Source organism: Mauremys mutica, chromosome 1 (genome assembly GCF_020497125.1).
Source record: "Mauremys mutica isolate MM-2020 ecotype Southern chromosome 1, ASM2049712v1, whole genome shotgun sequence".
In the NCBI taxonomy this organism is placed as follows: domain Eukaryota; kingdom Metazoa; phylum Chordata; order Testudines; family Geoemydidae; genus Mauremys; species Mauremys mutica.
Genome location: NC_059072.1, coordinates 22960033 through 22987277, shown reverse-complemented (window position 1 = coordinate 22987277; position 27245 = coordinate 22960033). Strand labels below are relative to the sequence as shown.

Below are 27245 nucleotides of genomic sequence, written 5' to 3'. Positions count from 1 at the left end.
CCCCACTAGAAAACACTCCCTTTTAATGATGATTTCCCATTGATAACTACTTTGAAATCTGTCAGTTAGGCGTTCTTAATCCATGTGATTGATATTGTATAGTACTAATTCTTTAGTCTGACTGTTGTGTAGTACTAAATCAAATACCTTACAAAAGTCTAAGAATATTTCAACTATTTTATCAACCCAATTTCAGAGAATGAAATATCCTTTTATCATTACTTGTTTTCTTTGTTTAAATGTGACTAATGCATCATAGGCAAATCAAAAATTGGCTTGGTTTTTTTCAAGTTACCAGGCATTCATTTTCACCCACCACATCTGATGCATCCCTGCCTTTCTCCCAATATTCAGGCTATATTTCCTATATTTCCGTGACAGCAATAATAAATGAATGTCTAGTAGAAACTACCCTTTAAAAGCTCTGGTAAAGACCATCTAATTTTAGGTCTTTTTTGAGAGCACATCATTGTAAAAGCTAAACGCTCTTAAGGTATAATTCTTGTCACTTACTAAACTGCTGAGTCGTTGAGCTGATATTCTGCTGCCCTTTCAAAGCAGGCCTGGATTCCTGGGTCACTCCACAGTCGCTTTATGATTTCAGACAATTCAGGAGTCATGGATCCATCCTCTAGAGAATTTGCCATAGTGTACAGTTGTCTTTCATCTTCCTAAAGGGAAATTTCAGTAAGTAGAGTTCAAACATATTGTGGTCCTTGATCTCTTTCTGAAAAATACTTATTTTATAATGAATCGTAGTGGTTTAGGAATTTCTCATTCTTGTAGTGGTTTTTTTTTTGTTATTATGTTGATCTGTGGAACTTTTCTGTGTGTGTATGGGGCAGGGAGCACATACACACACCTGCATGGCCTCACAGCTTATCACACCACTTTCTGGTGCAGGTCCAAAACAGGACTTAAGAGAACATCCTCTGGCTTTCTGTACCACAGGTCAATTTCATCCTAATACAGTAGAGCTATTCACAGCAGATCGACATGGCAAGAAAGATTTTTTTATGTAATATCAGAGACATGTCATCTGAGCTAAAGTGTTAGTGAGATTTAAGACTTAAATATTTCTTAAGAATATTTTTAATGTAATTGGAAAAAAAAATTACACAGGTTTTGTTAGCTTTAGGGCACTACAACTCTCCCCCGTGCCCCCAGCTGCTAAGTGAATCCAGCTAATGAATGCATTTCCCTTCTGATGTGGACTTTAGGGAAAGAACCTGTAATTGAAAAAGAAAAGAGTGGCAGTTTTAAATATATTATTCATAGTTGTGTGTGTCCTGTTGTAATTAATCAAGAAAAGACGGCAGGCAATGTACTATGAGGAAAATATATTTTTTTTCAATACCTAATGGCTTAGAAGCAGAGTTTAAATAAAGAGCTTGATGATATAAGGATCACTTGATACACTGTCATATCAGTGGATAATTATAGAAAATAATCCCTTACCATCATTTCTCACCAAGCTAAGTAATATAATAAGACAATTGAAATGACTGCAACCAAATAGCCTCATAGTTGTTTGAAAAATTTCAACCAAAAATTATGGTTTCTTCATAAATGATTGTTCCCCCCCCAAGAAAATTTCATTTTCAATTCTAAATTTCAATTTTTCAAATGGGAAATTTAGAAATGTAAGACATTTTTATTTCGTTTAATTTCAAAATGAATTTTTTGTTTTGATTTTCAAAAAGAGACAGTTATTTTTTAAAATTTCTGACTTTTGCTTTTCCTTCTTTATGCCCCATTTTCCTTTTTGCCACCGAATACAATAGAAAGACTTGGTTTTTGTTCCCACTTTTCCTTTTTCTTTTCTTCACTCTGTAATTTTTCAAAACTTACTCAGCTTTGGAAAAGTAACAGACTTGCAAAATTGAAACACTGGAATTTTGACACTGGAACTTTCTCAAAAGTTGGACAAATTTTGACAAGTTATAATGAAAAAAATGAGAAAAACAAAATAAAACAAAAACATTCATTTTATTACATTCAGTGGTGAAAACAGGAAGAGAAGCGTGGGAGAGCGAAAAACTAAAATTCCAAAGTCCGAAAATCCAAAACTTTTTTATAAAGTTTTATTTTGTGATTTTTTTTTAATGAAAGTTCAGTTCTGAACTCTGCAAAACAGAAACTGATTCAAAATTTTGAATGTTTTTGGTGAAATTGTTTTTCCATTTTTGATTGTTTAGCCACTCCCCTGTTTTTCTTCCTTACCCATTGTTTTGTATCTTCACTAAAGGAAAAATTCATCCCTGTGCAGAGGACAAGCATAAGGCTGTGCATCACTGTAGTCCCACATTAATCTTTTTTTCTGTGGGTATGTCTATATTGCAAAAAAAAAAGACCCATGGCAGCGGGTCTCAGAGCCCAGATCAAATGACTTGGGCTCGCGGGACTCACGCTCTGGGGACAAAAATGACAGTATAGACATTTGGGCTCAGGCTGGAGTCCAGGCTCTTGAAACCCGGCAAAGGGGTGGGTACCAGAGCCTGGGCTCCAGCTTGAACATCTGTACTGCTATTTTTATCCCCATAGTGGGAGCCCCGGGAGCCTGGTTCAGTTGACCCAGGCTCTGTGACGCGCTGCCATGGGTCTTTTTTTTTTGTGTGCAGTGTAGACAGAACCTGTGATGTGTAGGCCTCGTTCACACCATCAGCACAGAAGTGAATTTTTCCTTGTTTTGTGTGATCTTTCTTACCTACTCTGAGAGTCCCTCAGGGCAAGGATCTAGTCTTCTAAGATATTTTTGCAAAGCACCATGCACATGTATAAAGCTAAAATAATAAGGCAAACATTTCAAAGGTGGGTGCCTAATGCAAGCACCTAAATGACTTGTTTGATTTTCACATGTGCCGAATACCCCAAACTCCTATTAATTTGAATGTGTGTTCTGGCTGTTCAACACCAGGCTACTGAGTTAGGTGCCTAAGTAAGGATGTAGAAACTTACTTTTGGGCACACAGTTTTGATAATGTTGGCATTTACCTAGAGTAAGATGCAGCAAGCCTTTGACTGAATGAGATCAAGGTGTCCTAATTCCAAGTCTTGTGTTCTAACCATTGGAACAAATTGCCTGTTCTCTTTTTAATTTTTGAAAGTTGTTTTGTTTTGTTACTTTGATCTGCACTCAGGGATTGGAAAGTACCAGCACCACTAGTGCCACCAGCCACCCTAATGGGGATGGAGAGAGAAGTGGGGGATGGAGATTAGGTCATGTCTTCCTCTGTGCACCAGCAGCAGAACTGAGCAGCCACATAGGGGAGGAGACGCTGCACCCCTTACAGATGCAGTGGTAGGTGTGCTGCTTCTGCACAATGTGGGAGCTCTGGGAAGCACAAGCGGGCAGTGTAACTCTGTACTACTCTCCCCATGGCTCAGTGACCTTTTAGCCCCCAAAGTGAGCCCCCAGATTTGTCCATAAAAGGGAAATATTCATTCCACTTCCCAACAACAGTGCAAAAGTAGCTGTTAAACACAAAGGGATTCTCTCTCTCTCATTAGTGGCGAGGGGATGAGTTACCAGTTTGGACTCTGGTCAACGTTTGTACAAATTGAATAACATTTTGCTCAAAAGTTTAGATCTCCAATCTCATGTTTCAGCCTTCAAAAAAATGTTCAATTAAATGTTAAATGTTACAATTCAGATGCTTAAGGACACTGTGACACAAACAAAATTCAAGCAGAATAAATGTGTCCACTATAGTAAAACAAAGGCTGAGCTCTTTTGCTATCCCATAGGCATCCATTATCTTGATACAAAAGTTCGTATTTGTATGCCTGTTTCAGAGGCACAGATGTCATACTCACTCTACTGGCAGGGTTTTTATAATCAATCCCTAAAGTGGACATTGCCTTTACGATAGCCAGGATGGATTGCAATATGTTACTGTAAATAACAGATCTGAACTCCATGCATTCCTGATTTGAGAAGCCATCTTTATGGATGATCCTGAAAAACAGAAAAACAGATCTCAGAAAACTTTCAAGTAAAGATTCAAGAAGAACGGGATAACAAGTGCTTTTGAATTCTGTTTGAATACTAAGAAGAACTTAAGGTAGCTTGCTCTAGTAGAACCATTTGTAAATCAGGAAATGTGAAGCCAAGTGTGAATCTCTGTAGTCATTCCAACTCTTCTGGCTGGTGAACAGGTGGGTAGATCTGAGACCACTATTTCAGCACATCTCTGCCCACGTACCATCCGGGGCACCTGCACATCTACCAATGTGATATATGCCATCGTGTGCCAGCAATGCCCCTCTGCCATGTACATTGGCCAAACTGGACAGTCTCTCCGCAAAAGAATAAATGGACACAAATCTGACATCAGGAATTATAACATTAAAAAACTAGTAGGAGGACACTTCAGCTTCCCTGATCACTCAATAACAGGCTTAAAAGTGGCAATTCTTCAACAAAAACACTTCAAAAACAGACTCCAACTTGAAACTGCAGAACTGGAATTAATTTGCAAACTGGACACCATCAAATTAGGCCTGAATAACGACTGGGAGTGGATGGGTCATTACTAATTTTACCATACTAATTTCCTCTACTGTTACTCACACCTTCTTGTCAACTTTGAAATGGGCCACCCTCAGTACCACTACAAAAGTGATTTTTCCTCCCTTGGTATTCTACTGTTAATTGAATTGTCTCGTTAGACGGACCCCCCCACTTGGTAAGGCAACTCCCATCTTTTCATGTACTATGTATATATATATATATACCTACTTCTGTATTTTCCCCTCCATGCAGCTGATGAAGTGGGTTCTAGCCCACAAAAGCTTATGCCCAAATAAATTTGTTAGTCTCTAAGGTGCCACAAGAACTTCTTGTTGTTTTTGCTAATATAGTAGGGCACTGGCAGGGAACAGTCCTCGGGCTAAAGGGAGCAAAAGGACTGGGATGGCAGCTCTCTTATTCCACAGCCAGATGGACAGTAAGGGTGAATGGAAGATCTAACACTGAGGGATAGATTGGAACTTCATGATCTGTCCGAGTTAGGGATGGTGCCTAATTGCACTGCTCCAGGAGCAGCCCAGAGAACAAATTGTTACTCATGCCAGGTCTACACAACAGACCTATACTGGTATAACTATGTCACTCAGAGGTGTGAAAAATCCACGCCCCTGAGAGACATAATTATACCTACCTAACCGTGCTGTGTAGATGGCGCTATGCTGATGGGAGAGGTTCTCCTGTTGACATAACTACCGTCTCTCAGGGAGGTGGATTAACTACACCAACAGGAGAAGTTCTCCCCTCTCCCCTTAAGTGCTACAGCAGTGCAGCTGCGCCGGTGCAGATGTGTCGCTATAGCACGGTACATGAAGACAAGCCTTCTGACATGATTCCTCACTGGCTTTGGAGGGAAATAAGTTACTTCCCCCCCATTTTAGGGTGCAGCTTACTCCCTGCTGTGCATCCAGCCAGGTGTTTGGCTGGAAATACAGGGCAGAGCGCCAAGGCTACTCCCACTCCCTGCCCACTTACTCAAAGGTGAAGAAAGGGTACCAAGTGAGCTACTCCTGCTGTTGCCCTGTATCCAGAGTTACCCTCCAAGCAGAGCGAAGTAGGACTCCCTGCCCAGCAGAATAAGGGCCGTGACAACACAGATCTGAATGAACAGAAGTGTACAGAGAGACTTTTCTTGCAAGGGACAAGCCTACACTCGGGCCTTGTTTACACTACACACTTTTGTTGACAAAACAGTGGAGGTGTACACACCACAATGCTCCTTCTGCCGACAAAACACTCCTGATTTGCCGACATAATAAAACTACCTCGACGAGAAGCAAAGAGCTTTTTGCCGCAAAGTTATATCTATGAAGAGTCAGTGTAGATACGTCACTTGGTTATGTTGCTATAAATCAGGGTTCGGCAACCTTTCAGAAGTGGTGTGATGAGTCTTCATTTATTCACTGTAATTTAAGGTTTCGCGTGCCGGTAATACATTTAACATTTTTAGAAGGTCTCTTTCTATACGTCTATAATATACAACTAAACTACTGTTGTATGTAAAGTAAATAAGGTTTTTTTAAATGTTTAAGAAGCTTCATTTAAAATTAAATTAAAATGCAGAGTCTCCTGGACTGGTTGCCAGGACCCGGGCAGTGTGAGTGCCACTGAAAATCAACTCGTGTGCTGCCTTCGGCACACGTGCCATAGATTGCCTACCCCTGCTGTAAATGGTCTCCAGGAGGTGTCCCACAATGCCCTTCATGACCGCTCTGGTCAGCAGTTAGTACTCTGCTGCCCTGCACCCAGATACATGGGAATCTGCCCCTCCTCCTTTAAAGACCTGGGAATTTTTGAAATGCCACTTCCTGTTTGCTTGGCATGGACAGCTTACATCACATCTTTCCAGATGACAATGGCGGCTCCATGCAGCAAATGCTCTCCTGTTTGGAGCACACCTGAGTTGTTGGATCTGCTGGTACTGTGGGGAGAGGAGGCTGTGCAGTCCCAGCTGCACTCGAGCTGTAGGGACTTTTATACCTATGGTCAGATTTCTCATGGCATAATTGAGAAGGGCTACAAATGGGACACGTAGCAGTGCCATGCAAAGATAAAGGAGCTGAGGTAGGCATATCAGAAGGCAAGGGAGTGAAACTGTTGCTCTGGTGCTGCACCGAAAGCTTGATGCTTCTATAAGGAGCTGGTTGCCATCCTCTTCAGTGACCTCACCTTTACCACCAAGAGCTCCACGGATACTTCAATGGGGTTGGGGACTGTGGACAGCGGACTCAACCCCAAGGACGAAGTCGTATATGAGGAGGTTGAGTTAAGAGTGGGCTAGAATGGAATGTCTATGAATCCTATAATATCTCTGACCTGAATCACACGAGAAAAGGCAAAGATACAACTTTGCATACAGTGGGGTACCAAAAACACCTCTTTAAAACAGTTCCAAAATAGCTTAAAGCTTACCTTCCATTTTGGAAGTGCCTAGTGATTTGAGTGACATTCTCAAAATGAATATATATTGGATCTGTTTCAAAGCCCTTCGAAGACAGTGGAAGGCTTCAGAGACTCCCATTGATTTCAGTGGGCTTTGGCCCCAGAATGAGAAACCTCTAGAAATGTTCAAAATCAAAGACAAAATGAATGCCAGTTGAATGTAACATATGAGCCATGTACAGGTACATGGGGCGTATGGAGTCCCATGGAGTAGTTATTGGGGTGAGCTTGGAATGTCCATGTTGGTCATGAGTGGCAAACCAGGTCATGAGAAAGTCATCCAAATGAATATCAAAAAACCTTCACATTGTATCATTCCATCGCACTTTCTGTATATCCGATTTGTTACAGAAAAAAATGATTTCCGATATGTTTTCAAGATATTTTGGAACTTGTGCGGAGACCTTTATAGCCCTCCATCTATAAAAATCAGGTACTTTAGTACCTACAATGGCATGAAATATAAGGAAACCACAAACTACAGTACATTCAAAGTCTAAGGTTGGCCGTTTTACTCTGCATGCCCCTTAGCAGTGCGTGCAGTAAGGTCTGTGTGGAAGTTGTGGGATTAAAAGAACACATTTTTACTGTCTGTTTTGAAGGGTGGGGGGTTGTGAACATCTGAAGGGAAGACAGGCAAATGCACTTATAATTCTCAAACAGTCATTTTAAATGTTGTTATTATCCTTAAAAGCATTTGAACAACAAAGAAAGAAAGAAAATAGAGGGCCTCAAAATAGCACTAGCTTCTGTAATTACAAAAAGAAAAATACTTGTTTTCTCTTGAGGCTTTTATATTTATATTCATGTCCTCTGGCAGCATCCATGCTACCCACCTCGAGGCATAGTTAGTCAGTAGCAGTCCCCTATTCTCTTTATGTATGACTTTAACAAGCAAGGAAACATTTTCAAATGCACGCTCAAAGCATAGCCTTCTTTAGAGAAAATTTAAAACCAGTAATATCACCTTGTAAATTCTCAGAAGGATAAGAACAGTTTTAACAGCTGAAGAATTATCTTCCTTAATCCTAACAGAAAATTAGCTTTTTCTCTGCTAAGACTGTAAGTCTCCTTTATGTCTCAGAGGATGTTACAAAAAGCATACAGAAGTCAGTGGAATAATTCAGACTTCAGTGGGGTTTGGATCAGGTCTACAGATATCTCTGTCATGATGAATAATAGAAAGTATAGTATTGTAATGTATTCATTAAAAATCATATTAGTAGTATTAGGGCTAGTCAAAAATTTTCTGTCAAAACTGTTTTCTGACAGGAAAGTTTTCAACAAAACAATTTTTTTGGAAACAGTGTCTGCTTCCATGGAGAATTTTGACATTTTTTTGAAAAAACAAACACCTGACAATCAAACCATTGAATATTGAAATATTTCAGGTTTTGGCCAACAATTTTTTCCATGGAATTTGTTAACAAAAATGAAAACAATTTTTTTAATAATTTTCTATGGAAAAAAAACCCATTGTCCACCAGCTCTAAATCTTATAGACATGGGGCTTTAAAAATGACATAGAGCCTTTCAGGTTTACCTGTAATGCCATCACGTAAATTAGCCATCAGATTTCTCACAGTTCCCAATTCAGTAGAACAAGCTTAAGTTTAACCCTATTCAGCAAAACACTTCAGCACAACTTCAGTGGGAGTTACGTACATTTTAAAGCACTTTGCAGAGTACGGATGTGCTGCTCAATCAGACTTACAATGAAGGAAATAAAAAATACATGATCTTACGTGAAACAGAAAAGTTGGCAAAAACATTTGGTGAAAGCAATGGTGATGTTATTAAAATTGTCCTGCTGCAAAACCAAAGGGGAAAAAAAGTAAAAAAAATGCCATTATGGCATTTATCCCTGTGCCCAACATTGTCCAAATTACTCTTTAAATGGGTCAATAAGAATGTCAAATAACCAGAAAAACGTAAATAAGAGATAAAGTGTTCCCTCTATTAAAAATGCTCTCCTTAAAGATGTTTACATCTGAACAGATTGATACCAGTAATGTGGCAGCATGCTCAAATAATTACAATGGTTATGGCTCTGGAATTTTGTGATTACTCTCTGTATTTTTCAGATGACTATAAAAAGCAATTTTAGGCAATAATTCACAAATTCACCTGGAAAAATAAGCCCTGATTAAACAATACGATTTTATGAGCTTGCAAATGTAAAGGAGGACATGGGCTGCACATTTAAGTAGGAGCTATGTTGCCACTGGCTTGGCACAGTTGAGTTACCTCTTTAAACTACTTCTTTAGCTACCTTTGCAAAAACTGGCCGGCTTAGGTACATGTAAAGGAATGTGAACAGCCTCGCTATAAATATAAAAAATAGTCCACGATGAAGTGCCTAGTCCAACTCCCTTTGAAACCAATGGAAAAACTGTCATTGACTTCAATGGAAGCGGGACCTGGCCCTTGTTGAGTGAACAGTTACTGCACTAGGTTTATCTGAGGTAATGGCACAATCAAAATCCCCAATGAGAGTGTGTGAAGGGATATTACCCTTTGGATGATCCCACCTGCACTTCCCAGCATGCCCAGCTGGGACCATGGATGCCTGCAAGTGGGGTAGGGCCATCATCCCAACTTCTTCCCTTGCCCTTTGGAGAGGTTTGCATCCATGGGTGCACAAAGACATCACTCCCTGCACTCGTCCCTAGACTGGGTGCAAAATGTGCAATGGGGTCTGCTTGCATCTCCCACTCTGCACAGGGCACAAGGGTCAGACACAATCTTTACCTTCACTAGGGAGTTGGCTAGAGACAGGAATTAGAGTAATTCTGTGAAGATCAACACTCTGAGAAGCAAAGCATAGATTTATGAGTTCAGTTATACTCCTTGATCTAATACTCATGGCTAAGGCTATGTTTTAGTCACAGGTATATTTAGTAAAAGTCATGGACAGGTCATGGGCAATAAAACAAAAATTCACAGCCTGTGACCTGTCCATGTCTTGTACTATATGCTCTTAAATAAAACTTGGCCGGGGGGGCACCATGGGCGCTGGGGGTTGGCCCTGGGGGGCACCGTAGTTGCTGGGTGGGGCAGTCTGGGACCACCGCTGGTGCTGGGGGGTGGGTGAGCAGTGACACATGCCCAAGGACCTCCACTGTTGCTGGTGAGCGAGGGGTTGGCAGGACTGGCAGGCTCCCTACCTGGCTCCGCATAGCTCCCTGGAAGTAGCCGGCATGTCCGTGCAGATCCGAGGGGGAGGGAAAGTCAGGGGGGCTTTGCATGCCACCCCTGCCACTAACTCTGGCTCCGCAGCACCCATTGGCTGGGAAATGCAGCCAATGGGAGCTGCGCGGGCAGTGCCTGCAGGCAGGGGCAGCATGCAGAGCCCCCTGGCCTCTCCGTCTAGGAACTGCAGGGACATGCTGGCCGCTTCTAGGGAGCACCCCCACGAGGTAAACACTGCCCTGCACGACAACCCCCAGCCCTGATCCCCCTCCCACACCCAAATTACTGCTGCTGCTGGGCTTGGGGGGATGTGGTGGCCTGGGACTGCCCCAGCAGCAGCTGTTGCAGAAATCACAGAGGTCATGGAAAGTCACAGAATCCGTGACTTCTATGACCTCTATGACAGACACACAGCCTTACTCATGGCTTGATGCAATTCCTGTGGAAGCTAATGGAAAGACTGTTTGACTTCAGTAGTAGTTGGATCAGTGCAAGATTTGCCAAATATATTTGATTAGAAAATCAGCTATATATCTCCAATCATTTTGTATTTAGCTTTGTATGTTGGAATTGGAAGTTGATTTTAATTTTTTTTTGCATTTTATTTGTAAATAAAATTACTGATAGCTAAGACAGTTGCTATACATACTGCAAATATTCAAATTTTATAACTGAAATTAATATTCATGTACCTACTTCATTTGTTTCACAATAGTGCTCTTTCCTGATTCTCCAGCACCTGCAAAAAAGCAATATTCAAAAATGTTACTGATACATGAATAACTCTAATAGACATTAAAATAATCTTGCAAATTCCATAATTTCCATGGACAAAAACTGGGAAGGGGAGAGACACATACTGTCTTTAGAGACGTCATTTCATCTCGTAGAATCCTCTTTCATTTTAAATCAAGATGTATGTTGCACTGAAATCCTAATAGAAATATCATTTGTAAAAGCTAAAAGAACACTGACATAATTAAAAGAATATAGATTTTGGAAACAAAGAGAAAAGAAAATGGGCCGAACTTATGTTCTGTCAGCATCCACTGGACACTTGAAGCATACGAGAGCTCAGCTTAGCGAATAAAAGGCGCTTGATCCTGCATTTCATTGCATGGTGGGGAAAGTTTACATTTAGTCTATATTTAGAACCATCAGGGGTTCAAACCCATTGTTGCAGATATAACTCCACTCTCTATGCACCGTAACCTTGGACTCTCATGTAGAAGGGAGAGTGAGTGTTTGTGTGGAAAGTAGAACCCCAACAAGCTTGCTCAGTTTAGGAAGAACTCTGTATCTGCCCAGAGCCCCATTGACTTCACTGAGGTTCTGCCTGGGTGGCTGGGTCTGCCTGCATAAAGTCAGTTGTAGAACTGAGATCAAGATTTGGGAGTGAGTGGCCTTATTTACTTGAACCTGGCCCTCCTACTCAGGTGCAAAATGGCAAACAATCACAAAATGATCTCCCCCTGCTGCAAAGCAAGTGTAGCTGCACTTACTCACCTGAGAAGTTGCCAGAGCCCAGATTGGGGAGTAGCAATGTCAGCAGCTCAGGCGAGTAACTTACTTCCCACATCTAGGTCTTAGGCACTAATGTTTCAATATTACAAATGGGGGCATAATTTGGGGGCTAAATACCAGGAATTCAAGGAACATGATTTTCCATTGCCCTGCTCTTTGTCAGTTACAGCACAAGTGCAAAATACTTTTGATTTCATAGAATCATAGAATCTCAGGGTTGGAAGGGACCTCAGGAGGTCATCTAGTCCAACCCCCTGCTCAAAGCAGGACCAAACCCAACTAAATCATCCCAGCCAGGGCTTTGTCAAGCCTGACCTTAAAAACCTCTAAGGAAGGAGATTCCACCACCTCCCTAGGTAACCCATTCCAGTTCTTCACCACCCTACTAGTGAAAAAGTTTTTCCTAATATCCAACCTAAACCTCCCCCTCTGCAACTTGAGACCATTACTCCTTGTTCTGTCATCTTCTACCACTGAGAACAGTCTAGATCCATCCTCTTTGGAACCCCCTTTCAGGTAGTTGAAAGCAGCTATCAAATCCCCCCTCATTCTTCTCTTCTGCAGGCTAAACAATCCCAGTTCCCTCAGCCTTTCCTCATAAGTCATGTGTTCCAGCCCCCTAATCATTTTTGTTGCCCTCCGCTGGACTCTCTCCAATTTATCCACATCCTTCTTGTAGTGTGGGGCCCAAAACTGGACACAGTACTCCAAATGAGGCCTCACCAGTGCTGAATAGAGGGGAATGATCACATCCCTCGATCTGCTGGAAATGCCCCTACTTATACAACCCAAAATGCCATTAGCCTTCTTGGCAACAAGGGCACACTGTTGACTCATATTCAGCTTTTCATCCACCGTAACCCCTAGGTCCTTTTCTGCAGAACTGCTGCCCAGCCATTCGGTCCCTAGTCTGTAGCAGTGCACCCTCCTTTGGCGCAGATGTAAATGACTGCACCCAGTGGAGAATCAGGCCATTGCTATTCCAACTGAATGTTCATTGGCTGAAGGGAATGAGTTGATAAGTATTTTCTAAACTGATTTTTTTTAAAGTTCACAACATTTAAATGTCAGCAAACGAATCACAACAACCAGCAAAACATATGCAAAACATTCTTCTGAAACCCATGCTCTGAGTGGCAGAAAGCACTTTTGAAAAATACCATGATTATGCTAAACTGGCTGATGCGGCCATCTGCCACTCTGTGATTAATTATGATCATGTCAACAATTGGTTTTGCATCTGGAACTTGCAAATTTGGTATAGGTCATCAGTCAGTATCTTCTCAATACCCATTTAAGGAACTGAGCAAACCACAGCCCACCCTGGCCAATTGTGCAATGCTTACCACAGTTTCACTACGTGACAGAGAGGTCTTATGCAGTGTTGTTGTAGCAGTGTGGGCAGGATATCTGAGAGACAAAGGGGGTGAGGTGATATCTTTTACTGGACCAACTTTTGTTGCTGAGGGAGACAAGCTTTCAAGCTATACCAAGCTCTTCTTCAGGTCTGGTCTTATGACATTCATGCAAGCCTGGGGCATTGAACAATTTTAATGAAAATAATACATAAGTGAGTCCCTGTTCAGTGACTGAAAGACAATGTTAAATTATAGAAGGAGCTGGGATTTAAATCCAATGGGTGCATCTCTTCTCCTTTGCTTAAACTCTTTATCTCTCAGGAATTCGATAATCATAGGCTACATAGAACTTTTAGGCTCAGTCTTGAGTATGGGATCACTCTTAGCTATACTGCCTCAGGAGGAACTCTTGCTCCCAAGGGAGGGTAATAGTAAGAATTTAGTGCAGCCCTGAATCTTTCCTTTCTTCTTTCCTTGTGTTCAGCCTGCTCCTCTGGCCAGAGCATTTAAGGGGCAGGGGGCAGAGAGCCATGACTGTCTCTGCATTCCACCCCTCCTTCACAGGGAACAGCAAACTGAGCTGAGGATCCAGAGTTACAATAGCTCTTGAATGGTTGCTTGGGGGCTTTGGCTCCCTCCTGTTCCACTCTGAGGATTAGGGCTAGTGACAATCCTACTTTATATGTATCACTTATGTCTGGGATAGAGTCAGAAGACGAAGCAAGGACTTCCCAGACCTCTACTCATAACACTGAACAACCGGAGTTATGTACAGTGGGAGCTATTACAAAGTGAATCTGATAATGCTTATTTATTAAGTATTATATAGTGCTTTTCATCCATAGATCTCAAAGTGCTTTACAAAGGGGCTCAGTGTCTTAATCCCCATTTTACAGATGGGGAAGCTGAGGCACTGAGAGGTGACGGAATGTGCCCAGTAGAGCAGCTGAAGAGCTGGGAATGGACCCCAGGTCCCTACAGTGCCTGTCTGGTGCTCTAGCCAGTAGGCAACACTGCACCCTTCCAACTATTTCAGTTATCTCCTCCTTGGAGGAACAGATGAAGACTGAGGTAAATTCTGTTAAATTTTTCCATGCAGGAAGGTCAGTCACATTCAGTTTCAATCACTGTTAGTTTAGATTAAAAGGAAAAAAAAACTATAAAACGAGAATGCAAAACTGAAGTGTGTGTGTGTGTGTGAGAGAGAGCAGTGCGCATCTCCTTTGCAACATGCTGCTTCACTTATGCTCGTAAAACACCAGCTACCTCTGCAGACTCCAGGCCCCAGGAAAGGTAAAGCTGCCATACAACATGATAATAGTTGCATAACTACCTAGGCTGCAGTCTCTCTATAGATAAATGATGTTTTTATGGCAACTTCCATATAACTATTCAGGAACAACAGAAAGAACTCTTTCCCGCCAGACTATTTGTTAGTTTGTCCAGGAATGGGCAAACTACTTGGAATAAAAAATAACTGACCATAATTTGTGTCTATAGTTCAAATCAAACCCAACTCTTTTCTGAAGCTTGGAAAAGTTCAGTTAACTTTTGAAAATATCAATGTTTGCTGCCGAGCTGGGCAGGAATGACCCTTGGCATGTATTTTGAACTTCATATCATCAAAGACCTGCAAAGCATCAGAGCTCAAATTTTCCAAAGTGGCCTCTGATGTTTAGTGTCTCAATTTTAATTTCTCAAGTTGTGCACCCCAAAAAGGAAGACACCCTAAAAATCAGTGGCCACTTTTGAAAATTGGGGTCCGTTCCAAAGAGAAGCAGAATGTCTGCAACTTCCAGTGATGTCAATGGGGTGGAAGATACTTGGCAAATCTCAGGTCGGGGCCCCTACAACATTACTGTGAGCTAGAGAAGTATTTTATTATTTGACAGATTGGGAAACTGAGGCACAGACTGTTTAAGTGCTTTGTCTAAAATTACATAGTGAGTCACTGGAAAAAGCAGGATAAAAATTTAAGGATTCCTGATCCCCAGATCTACACTCAGTCCATCAGGGCTTGTTGTTGATTATATAAGAAAAGACTTCTCTCACCATTTTCTTCCTGAATGGAATGTGAAATACAGTGGTGGAAGTGTTTCTAGAAAGCCTGTTCTTGTGATATTTAGAGCCTAGACTCTAAATGTTTGAGTTAGAGGGATAAAGTCTGCACATACGTCCTAATTCTTGGGTGTTTCTTTGAACTAAACCTATGAAGCTTTTAAACCTATAAGAAGCCATTTCTAACTATCTGAAATACACTGTTCATTCATGTTCAGACTAGTATAAACGGCTAAACATAAAACTTGTTTCTTAAAGACCTGGGATAGGGAATTGCTGTAAGTGTTAAGTCCACTAATCTTCACAGAGTTATCTCCACCAGGGACGAATGTGGCCCAATGGTCATTTTAAAGAGTAATGTTAGAACATAAAAATGGCCCTACTGGGTCAGACCAAGGGTCCATCTATCCCAGTATCCTGTCTACTGACTGCGCCAGTGCCAGATACCCCAGAGGGAATGAACAGAGCAGGTAATCATCAAGTGATCCATCCCCTGTTGTTCATTTCCAGCTTGTGGCAAACAGAGGCTAGAGACACCATTCCTGCCCATCCTGGCTAATAGCCATTGATGGACCTATCCTTCATGAATTTATCTAGTTCTTTTTTGAACTCTTATGATATTGGTCTTCACAACATCCGCTGGCAGAGTTCCATAGATTGACTGTGCATTGTGTGAAGAAATACTTCCTTTTATTTGTTTTAAACCTGCTGCCTCTTAATTTCATTTGGTGATCCCCTAGTTCTTGTGTTATGAGAAGTAGTAAACATCACTTTCTTATCTACTTTCTCTATAACAGCCATGATTTTATAGACCTAAATCATATCTCTTCTTAGCCGTCTCTTTTCCAAGCTGGAAAGTCCCAGTCTTATTAATCTCTCCTCATATGGAAGCCGCTCCTATTTGTAATGTGACCATTTGAAAGCTGTAAACTCCAGAGAGATTAGCCTAAGTACTAAGTCCTTCTCTTGGTAAAAATACCACAGGAAACAGTACACACCATTACATTGTTTTAATCATAAGGGCATTATGGTCACTCTCAAGACTCTTCTAATTTGCGATCTGTCTATCCCTAAAAAAAAATGGTGGCATCTGGTCCCATAATACAGTGGCAATATATGGTCTGAATGGGTAAAAATCTGTCTACCTGAAAGTCCTTTTCTATGATGCTCAGTATAATTACAATGAAATTATTTAATAATTGGAGTCTTGATGATGTTAAGGAGATAAACAACACCTTCTGCACAAAAAATAGCTGACCCATGCTCAAAGCACTGACATCATCTGTACATTTCCCCATCCCCGCACTAGGGGCCCTGATTCTGATCTGAAAATGGATTTTCACTGGTGTAACTCCATTGACTTCAGTGCAGTTACTCTTGATTTACCCTGATGTAAAGCAACAGGTGAATCAGGTCCATGCTCTTACTCAGAGATAGGTATGGACCAAAGCCCAGACCCTATCACCCTAAGCTTTGGAGAAATTCCAGCTTTGGAGCTCGATCCAAATTCTGTGAACTGGGCCCAGATCTAGTCTGGCCAGTACTGCTGGTTAATCATGGAAGGGAGGCACTGTGGTTCCCTCTGGGGCAGGCCACCTTTGCATTAGGCCAAGTACAGCTTAGTGGCTCTATATTTTTTTTAAAAGGACACTGTAAGTAGGATCTGCTAAACCCAGAAAATATTTTCCTTTCACTTGATCTTTAGTAGATAGCTGCCTCCTCATTGTCCATCTCAAGGATTCCAGAAGGGAAAACGTATTTCCCATTGAAAAGATTGAGATCTTTCCCTTAGGGAGAAGGTGAATAAAAGGGGACACGACTGAAATGTAGAACATAATTAGGACCCTATGTATTCAGTTTTTATGTTGTTTAATTTTTCTTGGGAATTTATAAGTGTTTATTACTCCAACAACAAAAACAGGTGAAAAATATCAGGGTTTATTTTGGTGGATGGAAAGACAGGAGAAAAAAGTATTCAGTAGATTACTGCTTTGAATTCCGTTCATCAACGTGGTTTGCTGCAGAATGAAAACAGAACTCAAAACACAGTGCCACCTCTGAGTTTAAGAAAACAATACATCTCTCATCCCTAAATAAAACTTTTCATTTTAATAAACAGTTTACTGCTGTAAACTTAGAACTATTAGCCTATAAATATTTACATTTAATAATTGGGCCACACCATTTGCAGCGCATACACTCAACGTCATCCTTTTCTCCTGGTTTTTTTTTAAAACTTTTGAATATTTCCTTGTGTTCTGAAACGTATTCTGATACAGATTTTCGTTTTCTTCCCATTTTAGTGTGTCAAATCTTTAAATTGTTATCTGTTAACAGCTTGAAATATGTATGTGGTGGACGTGAGATTCATCAGTATGTTTAGATGCACATGCATTTCAGAGCTTCTATGCGTGCCTGTTTGTTTATTGTGTATATCTTCTAGATTAATACATAGCCTTACTTCAACAGGCAGCTTTGCATGTGCACACAGACTAATGTATTATCCTAATACTGATATCTCATGCAATGTATTGTATTTTCCTAATAAAACAAGTGATTTTTATATGTTTGAATGATACAAAAGTAGGGTGAAAATCAGAAAAAAACTCCAGACTAATACTTTTTGTAAAATGTCGGAAATTTTCAGTAAAAATCAGTTTAAACTGAGAACCAAAGGGCTTAAACATAATGAACAGTTTTGAGAAGGTAGACCAGACTACACACCCTGCCTCTTGAGACAAGAACAAGAGGACAGTGAATGACATTGAAAGGTGGCTAATTTAAAATGATAAAAAGACATACTTTTTCATATCACATGCAGTTAGGCCATGGAACTCATTGCCACAGGATATCATTTAGGCCAAGATCTTAGTGGGGTTCAACACGGTAGTAAACTCTTATCCGGCGAAGCATATCCAGAGTTATAATAATAAATACTGAAAAAGAAGCATTTTGGAAGGCATAAAACTGCTCATGCCTCACTGTATAATGCAACCTCTAAATAATGGGGGTTTGGGAAGAAAATGTTCCTGGTAGCAGGTTATCCCATAATTGCCTTCTGTGGGTTTTCCCACACCATACTTTGTAGGAACTGGTGCTGGAGAGAGTCAGAGTCAGGATAATGGACTAGAGTTACCATGGGTCTGATCCAGTGTGGTAATTCTAATATTTCCTACCAATATCTATCTATCTATCTACTGGTTTTGGCTACAATAGGATTTTTTTTCTAGAGCTGCTCATTTTTTTTTATTTTGACTAAAATCTGTCAACATTTAGAATTTCATTTTTTTTTTAAAGATTCCTTCTTCCCCAAGTTTTGACCAACTTTAGTTTGTCTCTGAGAGGACAGTAATTTGTCTTACTGTGGCACAGCTGACTTCCATATTCACCATAGGGTTGAAAAAGCTTTTTAACCTGTATTCAGAATATTCATGTTTCCGTATGGCCACATACAGCCCTGGCTTTTAAACAACAAACAACAACAACAACAATAATAAATACCTATCTCTGATGTAGCACTTTTCATCAGTAGATTGAAAAGATATATCCCTTTAACATTACTGATTTGTTAATTTTCCAGGGAAAACCTTCATAAATAGAGCATTTGCCAATGTGATATGCAACTAAACATCTATCTGCATTAATTTCACATAATCTACTAAACATTCTAAAACAGATTGTACACAGAAGCATTTTTACATATAGAAATTTTCACTAAACCATCTGTTTTACTCTATACAGCAAGTTGCAACAGTTTTGCAAATTTAAAACAACACATTTTCATTAGGCAGTTGCATCTGTCGATTTTTTGTTTAATCAATTGCCTCTTTCAATCCATTTGCTAGGGCATTTAAACAGTCCTTATTGTACCATTACCTCTTATTTTCTGTATTCTACATTACAAAAGACAACAGCAATTACTCTAACTAATTATTCTAAAAGTGATTTCTGTTCCTCAAATTCTTTCATTCCAGGGACTTAAATGATCTAAAAATGATTAAATGTAAAAAGACCACATCCATTTTCAACCTGTTTGTTTCCTCTTGCTTGTCCCTATCATTCATTTAATGACATAAAGCAGGTGCCAGGCATCACTGTAAAATCACAAAACTTTTTTGTATTTGTCACATTACATAATCGTCTGCTTTAAAGTAAAATTGTAAAAGCTGGATAATCACTGTATTGAAATTTAGTTTAAATGTGAAAATCATACTTTAATAGAAGGAATAATAGATTAGTATTATTTATTTACCCAACAAGAGCAATTTGACTGTCCTGGCCTCCCGCGCTGCATCTTCCTGGAGTTTCTTTTCCAGTTCCTTTGATTTTCTGGCAGACTCTTTACACTCTGAACTGACTCCACTACCCATGGTGTGGTGTTACAGAATCAGTTTATTGTCCTAGCTAGTTTATTTCTAATTAGAAGAGCTGCTTTAGTTCAAACAGGCAATGCAAGAGCAATGTTATAAGGAAATTTAAAATTCCCATTCAGCCTCTTGTCTAGGGATTGCCTTCAGACTAAGCAGCTGCTTTTGATCCATCACATGATTCAGAGATGACACAAACAGGGATTTACATAGGAACATGGAATTACTGTGTTATGATGTCAAAAAAATGAAAATGTTCTACTCAGCTATTATAGCTATGGAGAATCATGATATATGAGCATAAGAATTTCCATACTGGATCACATTAGCAGTCCATTTAGTTCAGTATCCCGTCTCTGACAATGGTTCGTACCATATACTTCAGAGAAAAGTACAAGAAACCTGAAGTGGGCAATTACAGAATAACCTGGCTATAGGGAATGTAAGTTTCTCAACTCATGTGTCAGTGGCTGGGTTACACCTTTAAGCATAAGGATTTATTATATCCCTTCCTAACAATTGGGTGCATTTTTTTACCTTTTTAATCCTTACTAATGTAACTCCAAATGTTCTCATTATCCACACAGAGAAGTCTAGGTTAGGGGTAGATATTGATGATGTCACATCATTAAGAATAAATTAATTATTAACATACTGGGATGTCTAAATGTTCTCTAATTTCACACTACTATGAGAATATGCACTGACTCCTGTTCAGACTTTGTAACAATATGTAACTGCTGGAATACACTTTTGTGTGGTTACCTTTTGGTAAAAACTATGGTGTCTTTGCCAGTTCCTACCACCCCATTAACTGTTATGGAACATGGTGCAGTTGCGGGGTTAGTTAGAAATATCACTCTCCCTCTTTTTTGTGTGGAAGAACAGGCTTTTCTAAAGAGCCAGATTCTCTCCCTTGCAATGGTCTCTTTGTGCCAGTCAGCCAGTGCAAAGAGTTTCCAAAACCAGTGGCTTCAACCAGGTGGAAATTTCCCCTGGCATGGGGAAGTTCCCAGTGTCATGGGAGTGGCTGCTATAATCTATACCTGGCTAAAGGCTGGGACATAACCCCAAAGTACTGGAGGGATGGAAACAACTCCCTTCTGGTCCCCTCTGCGGAACTGCATGCAGTGCATATTGGAGGCAGACGAGAATTTAATTGAAATGATGTCCAGTTCTTAGTCATTCCTTACTTTACACTCCCTTAAAACTCAATGGGTAAAATCCTGGCCTGGAATGGGAGTTTTGCCATTGACTTTAATGATGCCAGGGTTACACCCAACAAAAGTTCTGCCAGATTGTATGAGTTAGTAGGTGCTCAGATTCCATAGTGATGAGCGTTATATAAGTTGCTTTGCCCAGGTCATTCCTCTCTCTGCATCTCTTCATTGGCTCTCCCTTATCGATTGTATTAGACTTAAGCTACTTGTTTTCATTTTCAAGGCCCTTCCGTCCCCACCAGACCTATCATCTCACTCACCATGTAAAGGTTGACTTTTGCCTCTGATCAGCCTTTGACAAAAGCCTCCATCACCACGTTAAATTTCTAAACAAACATCTTCATGCCTTCTCCTATGCTGCCCCCCATGTTTGGGAGGAGCTCCCTGCAAACACAGTCAACTAACTCATTATCTTCCTTCAAAACATTCCTCAACATTAGTCTAGTCTGTGATGTTTATCAAAAGCTTGACAGCAGTTAGGCTACCTGTGCAGAGATCACTGCCGATCATGCAGACCAATATTGTCCCCTTATTTCCCTATTCCCCTCTGTCAGTCTGTCTCAATTCACTGGTTGTCTCCTGCCTTATAGCTAGACTGGAAGCTCTCTGGGGCAGGGACCATCTTTTTGTTCTGTGTTTGCACAGCACCTAGTGGAATGGCATCCTGTTGCACCAGTAGGGTTCCTAGGCGTTGTGGGAACACAAATAAATACAGTATTTCAGGACTTGCCCTGTAAATGATAGCCAAGGGAAATACCAGTGACAAGATAGAAGCAGGTGAGGTTTGCTATGTTTCAGACAAGAAGTGAAATGAGAATGAGCGCAGAGGGGGCAGAGAGACGAACAGAGGCCTGGGGTTAGGAGCAGCAGAGGAGAAGGTTCTGGCACCAGCAGGGCCAGACTGTCAGCAGTAAGAGGAAGGAGGCCAGTGCTGGTGTGGTGAATGTGCAAAGAAAGGAATAAAGAGAAAGCACACATGGTATCAATCGGCTACATTCCCCTTGGAACAAAAGGGGGAAATGTCTTAATTGAGGAATAGATCTTTTCCTCTGTGCAGGTCCCATTAGGTAATAGGCATTATCCCCACTCATCAATAAGACAATATAACCCAGTGTAGAGGTCTGCAGATTTGGCTCCTTCATTACATCCTTATTACTCACTGGAGTAACTCTACCAGAAAACAGTGCATTTAATGACTCTCTGCATTGCTCTTCTATAGGCGCGAAACCCGTTGCTAAGTGTCAACAACTGAGTTTTGCATATTTATTTACACAGCCAAAAACCACTCTGCTGTGTTAAGTCAACATTCCTGCCATGTTTGTTCTTTAAAATAACAGGTAATAAGGTCTCTGTGCATAACCAAATCTTTCCAGTATTTTTTTAAGAGATGAAATCACAGAGCCACATCATTGCAAGGTTAGTGCCAGGCATCTGTTTATCAGAATTTGGGCTCTGATTAACTTCAGAGCATTAGATTTTTAGAGCAATAAATCTATCTATCTATATATAAAGTGACTTACAATTTAAACGATCAAGTCACAAGCCTAGAGGGAAGAACAACATTGTCTCAAAACGACGAACCTAATTCACCACTGTTTCTCCAGTTTTATACTGATGTAACTCCATTGATGTCAATAGAGTTACACATGCATAAACCTGGAATAGGGAAATGGTGAACTGGACCCTATAATGGTTCTTCGGTGCCTTTCACCTTCTGTAGTCATGTATACCAGTGCATGGTGAGTGTAAAAGGTCAGAATGAGAGCGTTGCACTCACTTGGCACAGGAGCAAGGCTTTAAAAAAAATCAGGTCTATAATTTCCACAGCATTTAAAATAAACATTTCCCACTAACTCTAGTTGCTAGCGTGATTATTTACCACAGCTCACTTCAATTAAATTGCTAGCTTAGGGGAGCTATAATGAAAGTCAGTAAAGATAAAAACAAATACTGTTATAAATTAGGTGTTATTTGGTATATCATAACTATAAAAATAACATTTAGACTTGCGCACTGCCTGTCTCCTAAATCATATCAAAATATTTAATTAAAAATAGTTTTACTACTTTTTATTCATATTAGCCAGTCCAGCTATGGGAGAATAAAATGGGTTCTATTCTGGTTTGATCTCTAAACTAACTACATTTGATATCAAATTTATTGGGAAACAATAAGTTTTTGGAATGTAACTTCTCATTAAAAGCAGAAGTAATTCAATTTATATTACTGCACTTATGCTAGGAATGCACAGTAGATGGTGCTAGTACTCAAAGCAGGGTGTGGTAATGGTATTATTTTGCCAGTAAGGGAAATGATAGGGAAGAGGCTTTTCAAATATATTTTTTTTAATAGGATCAGTTTGAAAATTTGGATCTGTATCTGGATTCTGAACATCCCAAAATAAAGGGCTGTTCAGATCCAGGGTTCTGATTTGGCAAACTTTTGCAGTGGATCCAGTTTTGAATTTCAAAGTTCCTCAGCATTCTTTTCCTCCTAATCAGAGAGAGCGAGCCAGGTGAGGAAATCTGTGCCTGCATGCTTTCTTGCTTTCTTTCTTTCTTTCTTTCTTTCTTTCTTTCTTTCTTTCTTTCTTTCTTCATATTTTTACATAAAGAATGACATTTTATAGACTGGAGTCTGCTCATAATTTCCACTATCACTAATGTTTTTCCCAACCATGTCAATGAATATCAGTGAGAAGAGGAGGAAATTTAATCAAGCAAAACAATTGAGTAAGTCTATGATCTGTAAGTTTTATGGACCTGATTCAATGTCCATTGGAATTGGTGGAAATGTTATAAATGACATTACTGCACATTGGATTGTCACCTATATGATTGTCCCAGGAACCATGCACATGAGAAAATGGAGCAACTCCAAAGTTGTTTGGATCATGAGGATGGTGAATGTTTTCTATCATCCCTCTGAAGGATACCATAGCTTTATGAACCAGCCTGGCAATTGTGTCTTTTTTCTAGTATTAAAGAATTTAAGATATATATATGGTTTTTCATATTGATTTTCTTTAATTGGATTTAATTGCTTCCATCTTCTGTATTTTAAAGTTTAAAACACTGTATGTAGGTTTGGTTCTATATCAAAATGAAGTGCTGAGATCCCCACTCATCTCTTCCTCACACTCTCCTCTTCCATAACGAGCACTCAAATGCCAGCTCCAAGAAGCAGGAGATAGGATGGCAATAGGAGCCGGGAACACTTCTGCTCCTTTTGGAACAGTCTGATAGCACCTTCTAAACTCTAGTAACCATGTTATAGTGTAGCCCAGTGGGCTAGCTTGTCCACAGGGGATACTTAAATATTCACTGCTTTGCATTATATTCTGCTTTTATGATGTTCAGTAGTAATCCCTACAGGCCTATAACCTGTAAGACATTAGCTTCAGCAAGTTAGCATCAGGCTTAAGGCTGTGAACTTTGAACAGATAAACTTTGAACACATAAATGAACAACAGAAACTCCAAGTATTGGGGAGCTGAAAATAGAGTGTTTAAGGGGGAAGTTCTGACCACAGGAACATGATCCAACCGCAAGAGCACTGTGGCAACATATTGACGTATATAACAGGTACATTAGCTGCATCCAGGGCTGCCCGGGGGGGGGGAGGCAAGTGGGGCAATTTGCCCCAGGCCCCGGGCCCAGCAGGGGCCCCCACAAGAGTTTTTCGGGGCCCCTGGAGCAGGGTCCTTCATTCGCTCCGGGGGCCCCGGAAAACTCTCGCGGGGCCCGAGCCCCCGGAGCTTCTTCGCTCCCGGTCTTCACTGGCCGGAGGTCCTTCCTCTCCAGGACAGAAGGACCCCCTACCGCCGAAGCGGAACCCGCTGCCGGAGTGCAGCTGGGTCTTCGGCGGTAATTCGGCGGCGGTGGGGGGTCCTTCTGTTCCCGGACCCGCCGCCGAAGCGCCCCGAAAACCCGCCGTGGGGGCTGCACTTCGGCAGCAGGTCCCGCTTTGGCGGTAATTTGGCGGCGGGGGGTCCCCATCGTTGGTCTTTGGGGCACTTTGGCGGCGGATTCCGGAATGGAAGGACCCCCCCCCGTGCCAACTTACCGCCGAAGCGGGGCCTCCCGCCACCGAAGACCCCTGGGAATCCTCTGGAATCCTCTGGGCAGCTCTGGCTGCATCTGCAGATACCTAACCACAAGAGGGCCATGGTAATGAACTGATGTATATGATAATAAGTTGAGATAATTGATATACTTACCTATAGTAAAGACGCTCCAACATTAGTAAGATGAGGAATAAGGAAAAGGGGAAATAATCCTACTGAATGTGCATCAAACATAGTGATGTCAGAGTAACATAAAAGTTTCATCCCAGCCTAGGAGCTGTCGGAGGAGATATAATCCTTGGAGTGTGCCAAAATGATGGCCACCAGTGATGAGGAGGAAGGTGATGGTGATGAGGAAGATGATGGCTAACTGTAGGGAGCCAGGGTGGCCCCCTACCGAGCAGGGCCAGGACGCGCCACGGCCCCCGCCAACGGAGGCGGGGCCCCGGCACATCCGCTCCGCTCCCAACAGCGGAGCGGCCCGGGACACGCCGCGGCTTCCGCGAGAGGGGGCGGGGCCGCGGCAAACTCACTCCGTCCCCAGCTGCGGGAGGGGCGGAGTAAGCCGGGACGCACCGCACGTCCCGCAGGAGGAGGCAGGGCCAGGGGAGTTTCGCCCCGTCCCCAGCTGTGGGAGGGGCGGGGCAGGGCGTACAAAGGGCAGGGCCCTTTGCTCCAGGGCGGCGGCGCCTTGGGAGGAGGTAGAGGCTGACGCCGGACTGCTTCCCCCCGCTCCAGCTGCTGACCCCGGGGAATCGGAGGACCCCGAACCCCTTGACGAGCCGGAGCTACCCGCTGCCGTCTACCCGACCGAGTCGGAGGTTTGTGCATCCGGACCCCCGCCCGCGGCCCCCTTCCAGAAGGGGCCCGCTAGAGACTTTTGCCGGCGTTCCCCTGCCTGGGGCGCGCCGTAGACCATTGCCCGCTAGAGACTTTTGCCGGCGTTCCCCTGCCTGGGGCTCGCCGTAGACCATTGCCCGCGGTCCCCTGTCACAAGGGGCCCGCTAGAGACCTTTGCCGGCGTTCCCCCTGCCTGGGGCGCGCCGCGAACCACTGCCCGCGGCCCCCTGCCACAAGGGGCCCGCTAAAGACTTTTGCCGGCGTTCCCCCTGCCTGGGGCGCGCCGCGAACCACTGCCCGCTAAAGACTTCTGCCGGCGTTCCCCCTGCCTGGGGCGCGCCGTGAACCACTGCCCGCGGTCCCCTGCCACAAGGGGCCCGCTAAAGACTTTTGCCGGCGTTCCCCCTGCCTGGGGCGCGCCGTGAACCCCTGCCTGCGGTCCCCTGCCACATAGGGGTCCGCTAGAGACTTTTGCCGGCGTTCCCCCTGCCTGGGGCGCGCCGTGAACCACTGCCCGCGGTCCCCTGCCTCAAAGGGGCCCGCTAGAGACTTTTTGCCGGCGCCCCCCTGCCTGGGGCGCGCCGTGAGTCACTGCCCGCGGCCCCCCGCACAAGGGGCTCGCCAGAGGCTTCTCCCGGCCTCCCCGGCCTGAGGGCGCTCTGTGGACAATTGCTGGCCTGCCCGTCTTAGAAGGGCGTGGGCCGGGCCCCTCGCCCCGCCCCCTCCGCAAGCGGAGGTAGCGACGGCCGCCCCGCTTACAGTGGCACCTGACCAGGGATCTCGACCCATCCCTGCCGGAAGGGATCCGAACCAGGGTGCCGGGGCCGCCCTGGGTCGGCCATGGAGGTAGAGGCCCTGATCAAACTCCTGGCCGAGAGCCAGCAGCAGCAGCAGCAGCAGCTCGTGCAGCAGCTGGGAGCCCACCAGCAGCAGCTGCTCCAGACCTTGGGGGTCCAACATCGAGAGCAGCAGGCCCAATGCCTTCAGCAGCTCGCCACCCTGTGGCCGAGTCCCGGCGGCGCCGCACCCGGGGGGGCTGCGTCCCCCGCCGCTCCCGCCCCACCGATCCGTCTGGCCAAGATGGGGCCCGACGACGATCCCGAGGCATATCTCGTCACCTTCGAACGGGTGGCGACGGTAGCTGGGTGGGCCCCGGAGCAGTGGGCGACCCTCCTGGCCCCCTATTTGACGGGGCCGGCGCAGAAGGCGTACCGGGGACTCCCGGACGACGAGGCTCGGGTGTACGCGCGCGTGAAGGCCGCTATCCTGGACGCTCTCGATATTACCCCCGAGACCTTTCGGCGGCGGTTCCGGGGAAAGCGATATCCTCCCGGCGCCCGGCCCCGAGCCGTAGCCCAGGAACTACAGGACGCGGCCAGCAGGTGGCTCCAGCCGGAACATAGGACTGCCAAGGAAGTAATAGAACAGATCGTTATCGAACAGTTCACCCACATCCTCCCGACCCCCGGACGGGCATGGGTGCTGCGGCACCGACCCCAAACCTTGCGGGCGGCCGTAACCCTCATGGAGGACTTCCTAGAAGCGGAGGCCCCTCTAGGGCCAGCAGCCCGCGGCCACCCGGCCGGACCAGGCGCCCAGAGGCCAGAGCGGGCCCCCAGCTCCAAGCCGGGAACCCCGCCCCGGGCTCGG

General features: G+C 43.2%; 1 protein-coding gene across 10 annotated transcripts in view; it reads right to left on the bottom strand.

Moving 5' to 3' along the window:
- GNAT3 (G protein subunit alpha transducin 3) overlaps positions 1-27245 on the bottom strand; it is a 68719-nt gene that overhangs the window by 10170 nt on the left and 31304 nt on the right. For 3 of the 10 annotated variants that reach the window (XM_045000778.1, XM_045000788.1, XM_045000779.1), the window contains exons 3-5: positions 10859-10901; positions 3817-3958; positions 514-671 (exon numbers count right to left, since the gene is read on the bottom strand). In XM_045000778.1, coding sequence (XP_044856713.1) covers positions 514-671; positions 3817-3958; positions 10859-10901 — 343 coding nt within the window. Of the gene's footprint in view, positions 1-513; positions 672-3816; positions 3959-10858; positions 10902-11022; positions 11148-11191; positions 11527-11668; positions 11727-27245 lie in introns of those variants that run through there. The other 7 variants (XM_045000807.1, XM_045000804.1, XM_045000803.1 and 4 more) reach the window with 7 other exon arrangements.